This window comes from Acomys russatus, chromosome 1 (genome assembly GCF_903995435.1).
Source record: "Acomys russatus chromosome 1, mAcoRus1.1, whole genome shotgun sequence".
Taxonomy (NCBI): Eukaryota; Metazoa; Chordata; class Mammalia; order Rodentia; family Muridae; genus Acomys; species Acomys russatus.
In genome coordinates this window covers 109,008,116-109,020,998 of record NC_067137.1, presented here as the reverse complement: position 1 = coordinate 109,020,998, position 12,883 = coordinate 109,008,116, and the positions used below count along the sequence as shown (strand labels likewise).

Below are 12,883 nucleotides of genomic sequence, written 5' to 3'. Positions count from 1 at the left end.
TTATCAGATACATGGTTTACAGATATTTCTCCTATTTTATAGGTTTCCTATTCACTTTCTTAATTATGTCCTTTAATGCAAAAAAAAAAAAAAAAGGAGGTTTTGATTCTGAGTCCGATGCGCCTTCTTCTGTTGCTCATGCTCTTGGCAGCTTTCTGAGGAGCCATTGATTCAATGCCAGATTCAAAATCATGGCGATTTGCCCCAAATCTTCTCCTAATCAGTTTTTGAGTTTTGCACCTGTACTTAGGAATGTTGAGCCACTCTCCGTGAACTTTGTATATAATGTGGTACGTGCTTTAGTTTGTGTTTTGTTGCCGTGAGAAAATGCCCTGATGTGGGTCTCAGTCCGTTGTCATGATGAATCACAGACGCAGGAGCTTGAGGGCAGTAACTTAATTCAGAGGCCAGGGACATGGCGGAGAAGTTAAAATGCTTGCCTAGTAAGCATGAGGATAGGAGTCCACATCCCCGGAATGCCACATAAATGCCAGGTTGGCACGGCAGTCCCCTATAATTTCAGCCTTGGAAGGTGAAGATGAGATCCAGAGTAAGCTGGCTAGCAAGACTAGCCATATTGCTGAGCTCTGGTACTGATGATTCTCAACCTCAGGCCTCCACATGTGCACATACACACACACGCAAGCACACGCACGCGCGCGTGCACACACACACACTCACGAAAACAAATTAAAGTAGCCACTATCTGGCAGCTGGAGCTTGTAACATAGCCAGCTGGCTGCTGGAGGCTAGAGCAGCCCCTTCTTCCAGCTCTGCCTGCAGCAGCACATGCAGCTTCCTGCAGAGGCATGGCCCAGCTCCAGTCTGCACTGCAGCTCCTCATGGCAGATGCCCTGTGGCCCTGGTGGCTCAGTGTTCCCCGGCCTCCAGTGCATCTTGACCCTCAACCTTTACAACCTCACACAGTGGCCTCTCGGGGCCTTTCCCCACATCTGCCAGCTCTGCCACGCAGCTCTGCCGCGCAGCTAGCTCTTCCATGCATCTTTTGTACCCTCAAAACCATTTCCATGTGATCACCATTCCCCAGTCCTGTTGCCATTTCAAGATGTTGCGTCTGACAGGGAAGGTTTTGCCCTCGGGGTACTCTTCCTAGTGTCCCAGTGCAGTGAAGGGGGTTTCTCTGTGGTGGTGCTGCTCTTGTCAGCAGTTACATCATCAGTCTGAACACCATCCTGCCTTGAATGTTTCTCTGCCAAACAAAGGAGCCCACTGGCTTTGAGCTCAATACTTCGGTTCTCTGGACATAGTTAGATTGAAGTCAGATACTCAGCCAGACTCGCCTACAAATGGCCCTCCCTTAGTTCCCAGTGGCGTCCCTGTTGTCCTCTGACACCTCATGATCTAGGCCTCTACTGGGAGGATTTCTCAACGTTCTTACCTTTCCAAGCTCTTACCAGAAAGGCCCAATAAGCTTTGCTTCCAGCATGTAATGGCTTTTGTAGCCCAGTGTACCACAGCTTCCACATTCTAGCCACAAAGCAATTCAAGGGTCTAAAGGCCACACTCATAGTCAGGTTTTCCTCAGCAAGGTACTTTTCAATACCAACTTCTGTTTTAAGTTGGCTGCTTGGTTTTACTTTTTTTGTTGCTGTGAAAAAATATCCTGGCAAAAGCAACTCAAGCGAGAAAGGGCTTATATGGCTTGTAATTACAAATTGTGGTCCATCGAACAAGGGAGGGGCGGCAGCAGGAGCTTGAGAGAACTGGTCGTACAGTGCACATAGTGCAGCTCAGAGAACAATGGGCTGCTGCTGCTGCTGCTGCTGCTGCTCAGCTCCCGTTCTCTTAACATGCCATGGGAGTGGGGGTGGGGTGTCCCCACTTCAGTGTATGTGATCAAGGTTATCCCTCACAGACAGTCTCACGCCCTTTTTCCCGGGGAGTCTAGCTTGCGTCAAGTTAACAGTCAGAACTAACCACCGCAAAGACTGTGTGGAAGTCACATAACCCAGCACTTTTTGTTGAAGAGATTGTTTTTTTCCTTCTTGAGTAGACTCACTACTCTGGCAAACGCCATACTGGCCATATTCCACTGACCTGTATGTTTTTGTCCTTATGCAAATAACTATTAAGTCAGACTGGGTCCTCAAGCTGTGCTTTAGTCACCTCAGCTTCATTCCCGTCAGAAATGCTGCCATCTATAGAATCTTCAGAATTCACTGCAGGCCTCATGGCTCTTTCTCTTTCTTCTGTGGCTCTCCTGAAAAGAGAGCTGATAGACTGGACCCTAGTGCTTTCTATATGTGTTCCTCATGGACGCTTTTGTTGCACGTTTGCTTGTGTATAGTATGCCACTGGCCTGCCACTCTCTTGGCTCCTCACTTCTCTCTACAGTCCTTGCCTCCATATGCAAGGTGAAGCTACAGCCACAATCTAAGGGTTAAACGTTGGTGTCCCAAGCAAGGCTAGAGAGGCCAAGAACAAAGATCAAGAAGGGAAAGGCAGCTGAGGAGGAGGAGGCGGAGGAAAGGAGCTGAAGATCATGCTTTTTGCAAGGTCAGTGAAGAGCTACATTGGCAACACCACAGAGGGTATTGGATTTGAGTCAGAACCAGGGGTCCTATACCTCTGTGCACACTTGCCCGAGCTGTTTCATGGAGTTGAGAAGGTTGACTGCCAGAGAATGCCATCTGGGACCATTGAAAATATCCCACTTTCAGGCCAGGTGTGGTGCCATATGCCTGTTATCCCAGCACTTAGGAGGCAGAAGTAAGCAGACCTCTGAGTTTGAGGCCAGCCTGGTCTACAGAGCTCCTTCCAGGACAGCTAGTGCTACACAGAGAAACCCTGTTTCAAAAAACAAAACAAACAACAACAACAACAAAAAAAAAAAAAACAAAAGAAAATAACCCATTTTCTGTTTTCACTGTGGCCAGAGGAAATAATGTTGTTTAATTTAAGCATTTTCCAAAGCCGTAAAATGTAGTAATCCTGTCTAGATCAGCCTTACTGTTTGAAAGCAAAAGGAGGAACCAGGGAGGGGTGGGGCAAGGATACAGGGTATCCTGTATTTTACTTCCAAAATAAAGAGGAGGAAGCTTGATCAAGCTTCCACATTGTGTGTGTTCCCACAGATGGGAGGGGAGGCTTTTGTTAGTTACTTGAGTCCTGTAAGCATGACTTTTAGAAGTTTTTTCCTAGACCTGTTCTCTGAAGCAGATTGCTCAAACTTCATTTTAATTCATGCTTTCATTTTTAATTAATTTAGAAATAAGAGCATTGTTCTGACTTCATCTTGCCACTGTGTGACTCAAGGCAGGTCTTGTTGGCTTTCTGGATCTTCATCCCCATATTGTAAAGTAAGAGTAGAACCAGGTTACCCTGAAGATGCCCACCCACCCTGTGATTAGGGTATTCTATGTGTCCAAAACAATAGTTCCCAAATGGCTAAACAGCTTAGTTAAGTTTTCATTGCTAAAAGAAGCAACATATTATTCATCTGCCTTGTTAAATTTTTTTAATCTGTTGTAGCACAACTATAAAGAATTACATTAACCACATTAAATAATCAACTCAACTAATAATACAATGTAAGAAAGAAAATCTTTCTGGTGAAGGACCCTGAAGGGTCTCTGCAGTGAGGTCTGTCCAGAAGGAAAGGAAAGAGCGCAGGATGGTGATGGGTTCAGCCTGGGGTGGCAAGCCAAATGTCCAAGGTGCCTGGTTATTTATCTCTACGCTTTCCCCCGTGGGTTTTGGATGCTGAGTCTCATTCTTGAATTCCCAGAATAGGCCCTGGCTTCTCCCTGCTGTGGTATTGTGCAGCTGTCACTGCCACACACCCAGTTGGTGTAATTGGGCTTTACATACAAGGAAGGTCATTGCTAAATCCTCTTCTTAGGCCAGAAGAGCAGCTCGTTCCTGGAACCTTTCAAAGATGGCTTCCCATGAAAAGCCAAAGGAAGAGAAAGGCAAAGCCCTTATTCCAGCAGGAAATCAATTTGCACGAGTCATGCTGTCTACCTCTCACATGATGATGCCCTTTACCCTCTAAGGGATATACTGCCACACGTCCGTGGCATCTGGCAACTGCCACCCAGGCTTCAAAGGGTGACAGAGTGCCTGTCCTTCCTGGTAAGCCAGCATATTGGCTAAGTTCATCCAGTCTTCTAATGATGAAGGTGATTCAGAGGTGCCCATGATGCTGTGTATCTCTGACCCACATCTCCACTCCGCACCCCCAGGCCTCATCGCCCTTCCTCTGACACCACAAGTAAGAGGGGGCTACAGTCTCACTCTTGGTGACTGTCATTCTCCCATTCCCAGGAACTCTCTCCTACTTCAGATAGAACTCAAGATCTGCTGCCACAGCAGCTGTCACAGTCTCAGGATTGCAGTGCTCACTCTTCCAGGTGCTGTTGGGAGCACCTCCCCTGAACAGCTTCTGCCCCACTAATAGCCCAGCCTGAGCCATCTGTCCTCAGAGCTGGTGCCTTCTCTGCATGGCCATTCTCCACCCCTCCTGTCATGCCGGGTCTGTGTGCTCCGGCAGCTTCTCACTTATGTCCCATACCCCTACTCCTGTGCACATGCGCCTGCTGCCTTCTGGGAAACCTCTTGTCATCAGGACTTCTTATTCACTAGAAACACTACTACAATATGGGAGTTCTTTATTTTATTTCATTAGCTTACATCCTCACCAACCTTACAACATTAAAATTGGCAATTTCACTCGGTCGCACACAGATGTGTTTGTGGCTTCTTAAAGGGGCTCATCAGGCAATTGGAGTGAGTACCCACCCACCCAAGCAATTGGGGTGAGCACCCACCCACCCCAGCTAAGAAGAAGATCATGGGCATCAAGTGGCTGCAGTCACAGCACAGTCTCTTCTTGTAATGGAGCTGTGGGCAACCTGAGTTCTTAGAGGTGTGTATCTGAACGTTTCTGAGAACATAGGGGAACACTCTCCAGATACTCAAACGGGGGCATGGGGAATGTGGACATCTGGAGCTGTTTTGAAATTCTCAGAGCTGGTGTGCTGGAGCTGTGTAACAGATGCCAAGAGCCCACAGGAAGACAGGACTATCTGTGCTGTGTCACAGAGTGTCCACACCTGCGGTCTGGGGGGAGGTTAGTTTATCACTGTTGATTTCCATATTCTCTGTCTCTGCCTCTGCCTGTCTCCCTCCCTCCTTGCTTCCCTCCCTCCCTCTCCCTCCCCCCCCCCCCGCTTTTTTTATATTTTTATTTGTATGTATGACTATTTTGCCTGCGTGGATGTTTGTGTACTATGTGCATGTCTGGTGCCTAAGGGGACCAAACGAGGGCATCAGGGCCCATGGAAATGGAGTTAGAGATGGTTGTGAGCTGCCATGTGGACTGCTGGGGATCAAGCCCTAGTCCTCTGGAAGAGCAGTTCTGTGCTCTTAAGCTCTAAGCCACTGTCCAGCTACTGTCATTGCCTTTGAGAGCAGTAGTACATGCTGGCCCCCAGCCTCAGCCTCCTGAGCACTGAGATTATAGGCATGGACCGCCAGATCTGGCTAAGTTCTTAGGGTCTTTGATTGGTTGGTGCCTGCATGAGTGTATGCGTGTGTGTGTGTGTGTGTGTGTGTCTGTGTGTCTGTGTGTCTGTGTGTGTGTGTGTGTTTTACTCAGGGCAGAGCCCAGGACCTTGCATATGCTAGGCAAGAACACTCCTGTGTTGTATCCCCAGCCCTTTTGAGGCCCATCATCAGCCTTTCTGACTCCGTATGATTCTTCCGTGGCTTATCAAGGAATGGGGATTGCTGTAGTCCAGAGGGAGGCTCAAGCTAGAAGACTGTGAAAGACATTGTAGAGGGAATGCATGGCTTGCCTTCATCTTTGCCAAACTTTTTAAAGATAAGCTGAAAATGTATCATTTGGCTGGCTGTCATGGAATCTGTGACATTTCTTGAAAATTCTGCAGAGTGTAAAGGTCTCACTCTTTAATAGCTTCAGGGATCTATCCCCAAAAGGCTTTGGGAGCAAGCAGCTCATTAACAGAAAGAGTACTGCTGGAGCCTGAAATGCTTAGGGATCATGAGGCCTCCTGTTCAGTACACGATGCTGTATACCGCAAGACAAGTGTGCTAAGTGAGGCGTGAGTGCTATGGCTGCCATCGGCATCTCGGGCTGTCCACTGCTGCCGTGATTAGGAGCTTATTCTCTGGAACCAGGCTACTGGACTCCTAGCTGGCTCTATTATCAGCTCACGGAGATGCCATGTGTCACTTAAATCTGTGTGCTTCAGCCTCCTGGCTTCAAGGAGGGTGGTACTTGCACCTTCCTGTGCTGTATAGAGCTGTAAGGATGATCAAAGGAGGCAATGCTTAAAATAGCGCCTGGCTACAGCAAGTGCTACCAAAGCCTTGCTCCAGAAGTAAGAAGCCCACACATGAGCCCCAGTTCTATGGTTTGCAGGGGCCTCATATGGAATTAGTTTCTAAAATGAAGAAGGTTATGAGTACTTATTGTAAATTTGAATTTGGGATAAAATGACAAGTAGTAGGCCGTCTGTGTGTGTGAGGGGTGAATTTCCTAGCCAGAGCACAAGTATATCCTTCATGCTCTGTTGGTTACAGTGTTGCTTTTCACGCTTGTCTTTAGTCTGTCTGAAACAGATTGTTATGAAACATTGAGGTAAATTTCAATTTAAAATATTTTCCTTATGAGTAAAGAGCCATATTGCTGTTTGATGTAAAGCTTGTTTTTCTCCTACTAACCTGTAATGCTAGCTTGTTCTTTCTACCCCCCCCCCTTTATTTTATTTTATTTTATTTTTTTTTTGAACAGGGTCTCATTTTATAGTTCTGGCTGGCCTGAAACTCAGTATATAGACCAGGCTGGCCTCTAACTAAGAGATCCACCTGCCTCTGACACATGAGTGCTGGCCTTAAAGGCATGCACCACCATGCCTGGTTGTGCTCTTTCATAAATCCAGGTTATGAATAATTGTGAGCTTCTTGTTTCTGTCTATTCATTGGCCAGTTTGCTTGATCTTGTAGCACTACTATTTAATCCTTGTTACTACAACTTCAGAAAAAGGTCTTAGAAAAACCAAGATGCCTCTACCTTCAATCATTAAAAAAAAAAATAACAACAACAAAAATCGAGCTGGCCAAATCGGCTTAGTGGGTAAAAACACTCTCCATCAAGCCTGATGACCTCAGTTTGTGTGTGCATATGTATGTGTGCATGCACGTTAGTGTATGTGTTCTTGTTTTCTTGTTTGCAGCATGTGAGGAGACCAGAGGGTAATGTGAGTTGTCTTCTCCAGGGGCTCTCCACCTTATTTTTGAGGCAAGGTCTCTCACTGAAGCAGAAGGTTGCTGATTTGGACGAGATTAGATAACTGGCCAGTGATCTACAGGGATCCTTCTGCCTCTGCCTCGTAGGAACACACTGCCATGCCTGGGTGCTAGAGATCCAAACTCAGGTCCTGTGTTTGCACAGCCACCCCCCAGCCCCTCAGAATGCTACAATTGTCTTCTCTCCTCTCCAGCCACTCATTCTGCTGTTACTGTGCTAGCTCTTGTGCTTATGTGTCATGTTTGTGTGTCACCATCTCTGTGAACCTTAGCTCCTGCTCCCTGCCCTTCCCCCTGTCTGTTAGTGGGAGAGTCCACCATTATCTGTTCAAGAGCTGGCTTCAGAGCACTGAAGGAAGAGCCAGCATGAGGCGCTCTAGGTGCATGGCACAGCCAGGCCAGTCTAAGGTGACTTGACATAAGCAGTTGGAGGTTTCCTGCTTGTCTACGCCTTTCCTTTGCCTTCCTTTAGCTCTCTGGGCTCTTTATCTCATTTTATCTCAACATCCACCTCGCTCCACCTTGACAAAGAAAGCAATGGTCTGGGTGGACAGCCCCCTCAGTTCCCCCTGACAGCTGGGGTACATTTATTCCAGGAGCCAGATTCTCTGTGTCTTCTGGGGCCTGGTGTGTTCCCTCAGTCTTCTCTCTGTCTGCACACCCCGCCTTGTTGAAGATTGCTCTAGTCACTTCCACAAGGAAGCGAGGACATGATGAAGTAGCCTCTCCGCATCCTGCAGCCTCCGCTCCATAGACCCCCCCCCCCCCGCACCTTTTTTTTTTCTCCTCTGGCCCTAGGGCCTGCTGTCCTCCAGTGTGCTCCACAGTATCTCCATGGAACCAAAGGCTTTATTAGCCCCAGCAGCTGCTTGGCCTGTCTCCAGCCTATTGCTCTCTTCCTGAGACCCGCTCTGAGTGGCAGCATGCTTCCGCATCCTCTCCCCAGAGTTTCTATGTCAGTTACCTTTCTCAATGCTGCTCCTTTCTTCCCCTTAAAGGGAAATGTTGCCCATCTTCCTCCTGTATCGGCTTACCCTTTCTCTTTCTGCAGTGACACTGCTACCTAAGAGGGCAGTGTGTGAGTTGTGTGCCACAGCAGGCTGGCCAACACTGGAGAAGCCAAGAAGCACAAGTGTGCCCTTCCCCTAGTGGTACTGGGCTGGAATAAAAGAGTGAGGGCAGCTCGTTAACACTGGTCTGGTGGCAGGAGAGCTCAGGGCACAGAAGAAGAGAGAATAACTTGGAAACACAGCTGTCATCTCAAAGATGACATGGCTCCAGCCCTACCTCCTACAGATCTGTTTGTCCAAATTGGATGCACTGCACTTGCCATGGCCATGTTGAGGCTCAATCTCCACCCCTCTTCTTAATGTGCCCTTCCTGCCTCCTGACTAGATTTTTGGTTTTTTCCATCATGGCTCAGTCAATGGCCATTCTTGTAAATGTCATTGCTGAAGCTTGTGGTCACTTTGTCCTGTCCATAGACACTTGTCAGTTTGGTCCTTGTGTTTGGGGTGCTTGTGTGCCAGCCTCCATCTCTTTGTAGAGTGAAGCTTCTCTTATGTCTGAGTCAGCTGTGAACTGTTCTGGCCTCTGCATGGTGAGGGAACATCTCAGAAGGTAGAGTGCTATAGGCATTCAAGGCTAATGGAGTTGGCAGACATAAATACCGTGGATGCAGACTCAACACAGGCCTGCTTATAACAGTTCTCACTGTAGACACTGTTTTTTCTTTCCCACCAGTGCTTAGAAAGAGCCATGAAGTTTGCCTTTGAGGAGTTCCACCTCTGGTACCAGTTTGCTCTGTCACTGATGGCTGCTGGGAAGGTGAGTCTCTGCTGAGTGCCACTCTGCTCAGGGTTACGCCATTGAACTTCATGAAGATATACCTACCCCGTCACGGGAGGCTAAGACCATTCCAAACTGTCCCATGGCCTTTTCATAATGGACCACCAAAGTTAATTATTTAGGGTCTAAGATAGGACTAAGATGAGGAATTCTTAATTTGCCTTTTTTTTTTGAGCCTGTTATGACTCACTCATGTGAAATATACATGCTTAAACTTAAGTCTTGAACTCTTTTTGAGAGTATAAACATGTCCCAGAGGTGGAGGGGTGGGCTAGGGGGAGTGGGAGGCTGTGGAGGGGGCGGGGGGACTGGGCAGAGTCCCTGAGTTCTCTCCTCAGTCTGTAGCCAAGAGCATGGCTTAGCACTGCTGCGTGGTGGAAGCCTGGGGTGCTTTCACAGTTGAGTGACAGAAGACATGTCTCTCAGTACCTCAGTATCTTTTTTAGTAAAATGGAGTGACAATCGGTGCCTACTTCTAGAGTTATCAGACAAATGCAGAAACATACACAAATATTTAGAGTAGCATCCCTGTCACATGCATACTTGATAAAGGTACAGCCATTAGTCAGTTGGTAGTCAGTGAACTGTGAAGTCTCACATAGAAGACTCTGTGCTAACTGAGCTCAGAAACTAGTTTACTATGCTTTTAACTAGGTGTTTGTTTTCTTTATAGCAGCATAAGCTTCTGCAGTCTATTTTTTCTTGTTGTTGCAATGGCTACACAAGCAGAGAATGAGTTAGGCAGGAGCCAAAGGCCTATTCCAACTTGCTCTTAATAACAGTTTACTCCCTGTCACTCTGAGTCCCAAGCTCTGGTTCTCACAAACCTGGGTCCCTGCTTGGTTGGGAAACCCCCTCTAAGAAGTCTAGAATGTTTTGTTCTTACAGACCATGAGTTTTACCGAATGCTCTGTCCTTGTGCAGTCTGCCCGTGCTGTGAAGGTGCTGAAGGAATGTATCCGGCTAAAGCCAGATGATGCCACCATCCCACTTCTGGCAGCCAAGCTTTGTGTGGGTTCCCTTCACTGGGTAAGTGGAGAGCTTCCCCGCTCCTCCACAGGGGCTCCATCCCAGGACCAACTTCCATGCTTCCATGCCAAGTCTCACTCACCTTAGCGGAGTCAGTGGATTTCCAGCATGCTCCAGGTTTTCTTTTTAACAGAAAAGCTTGAAAAGTAGTGATGGCAGAAGGATCCAGGGGTCCTAGAAACCTACAAGAAGAACATTATGGCGAGTGGATCTGGGTCCAGGGGTCCCGCTCAAACTATGGCACCAGCCAAGGACAATACATGCAGTAAACTTCAAACCCCTACCCAGATCTAGCCAATGGACAGGATGTTCTCCACATGAACTCTGGTGCCCCATATTTGACCATGTCCCCTTGATGGGGAGGCCTGGTGGCACTCAGAGGAAGGACAGCAGGCTACCAAGAAGAGACTTGATACCCTGTGAGCATATACAGGGGGAGGAGGTCCCCCTCAATCACAGACAATAGGGGAGGGGAATAGGGGGAAAGTGGGAGGTAGGGAAGAATGGGAGGATACAAGGGATGGCATAGCAATTGAAATGTAATATGAATAAATGAATAAAATATTTTTTAAAAAGAGGAAAAGAAAAGTAGTGATGGCAGGATATACAGGATCCACACTCAGAGAGATGGAGCTCACTGTGTGTGTGACATGTAGGCTTGAGAAGGTTCCAGAGCTTTCTACTCACCGTTGACTTAAAAATGTACCCTCTGCCTCAACACATGTGTAACACAACTTCTTTGTGCATCTTCCTTCACAAACACTTTGTTCAGATTGTGTTGTTCAAACGTTAATGTGTCAGTAGCCTAATTTATCAAGGCTCTAGTACCTCAGCAAACATAGCATTAGAAAACAGAAACTGCTGGGCTGGCAGCAGAGACAATTGTTTCCTACAGTGGAGTTTTAATTTCTTTGATTCAACGTCATATCCGTTTAGTTTTGTATATGAAGAATATAATGTGCCCTAAAGCCCAAGACTCTGCTAACTTGGGTTTTCTTCCCTTACAGTCCTAGCTGCCTGTTTCTTTCCATGCATTCTCACCTAACAGGAGAAGAATGAGCCTTGTAAAGAAAATGATTCATTGTTGCTTGATTTCCCTTGAAGGAAGTTAGCAGAGAAAAGGAGCAAGCAGGCATAGATTCACAGCCATGCTGTGGTGCAATGAACTCCTGTGGACAGTTTGGGCTGTGAGCAGAAGGACGGTGCTGAGGGCCTGGAAGGGAGCAACACAGTGTACCTTGGCTTGGAACACAAGTGATTGCTGCACTCCTGCCAATTGTGGCTCTACTTACTACTGTAACAAATGGTCTTAGAGATGGGAGAAACAAATCTTTTCTGCATGTCTTTTTTTTTCCCCCATTTTATTATTATAATTTTCAAAGGCCTCAACAATCCATGGTATAATGAACTCTCATGTACTATGTCCAGCTTCAGTACCATCCATTACCACACTCTTTTTTTTAAACAGATTTATTTATATGTATGAGTGCTCTACCTGTATGTATGCCTGCACACCAGAAGAAGGCACCAGATCACATTACAGATGGCTGTGAGCCACCACGTGGTTGCTGGGAATTGAACTCAGGACCTCTGGAGGAGCAGTCAGTGCTCTTGCCCTCTGAGCCATCTCTCCAGCCCCATTGCCACACTTTTAAAGAAACAAATCTCATTCTTTTTCTAGTGAACTGTGCAAGAGGTCTTGTTGAGAGTGCAGTTTACAGGTACATATTTCTCATAGGGATCTGCTGGTGTGACGTCCATGTGCTGTGTTCTGTAAAATAGGTCAAGTTTTGAAAATTTTAACAGCTTGTAGCAAAGAGAATCCAAGTCTAAATGCATTCTTTATGTCATGAAACAAGGAAAAGAACCAAACATAAGACATCTCAATAACTTTATTCTTTTCAAACATATTCCATTTGACCTCTGGCTCCTGAGTCCACTCTTATTATAGAACCAACCAGGGAAAAATGAAGATGCAAAAGACAGAAGCCCACTAAATGTGAAGTGACTTTGAAAAAGAAAGGTTAAAGAAAAGATAAATAGGAGTCCTGGGACCCACTGAAAAGGCTCAGTAAAGAGAACTGCCAGGGTAGAGTTGGAAGGTTTGGGGTTGCTTCCAAAGCAACCCATAAACCCACTTTTAGCAGCAGGTGCTTATGGGAACTGATGTTACAAGTTTGACAGGTTGTTGTTTTTAACTTTCAGTTGGAAGAGGCTGAGAAGTTTGCCAAAACTGTTGTTGATGTGGGAGAGAAAACGTCAGAATTCAAGGCCAAAGGCTACCTCGCTCTGGGGCTCACATATAGTCTGCAAGCCACTGATGGTGAGAGAAGCCCCACCCTGCAGAGCCCGAGACTACGCTGCAGGGTCTCATAGTCTCCTCTGTATTTGGAGGGTACAGAAGCTAGGCCATCCTGGTATCCTAGCCTGTGGGGCCCCCAGTGTCCCTATCTTCTCTGTGTAGTTTGGAGAATGTCAAAACCTTGAGCTATGTTTGTAGGCGCATGGGGCTAGTGGAGCCCAGGTTCCTAGCCAGCGGGTCTGGCAATCTGTGCTGAGAGTGAGAAGAGCAAGGCCACAAGAGATGAGAAGTCACCACAACTGCACTCCCAGCCTGGCCCATTCCTAAGGGAAAGGATGAATGTTGGGACTGAGGTGCAGTAGTGTAGGAGAGTTTATAGCCAGAGACTTGCAGGGAGCAGCCCTCACTGCC

At 47.0% G+C, this 12,883-nt stretch overlaps 1 protein-coding gene across 6 annotated transcripts in view; it reads left to right on the top strand.

Annotated features, from left to right (window-relative positions):
• Positions 1–12,883, top strand: part of Ttc7b (tetratricopeptide repeat domain 7B) — a 202,803-nt gene that overhangs the window by 108,495 nt on the left and 81,425 nt on the right. For all 6 annotated transcript variants that reach the window (XM_051150510.1, XM_051150505.1, XM_051150500.1 and 3 more), the window contains 3 exons: positions 9,037–9,120; positions 10,066–10,170; positions 12,376–12,493. In XM_051150510.1, coding sequence (XP_051006467.1) covers positions 9,037–9,120; positions 10,066–10,170; positions 12,376–12,493 — 307 coding nt within the window. The remainder of the gene's footprint in view (positions 1–9,036; positions 9,121–10,065; positions 10,171–12,375; positions 12,494–12,883) is intronic.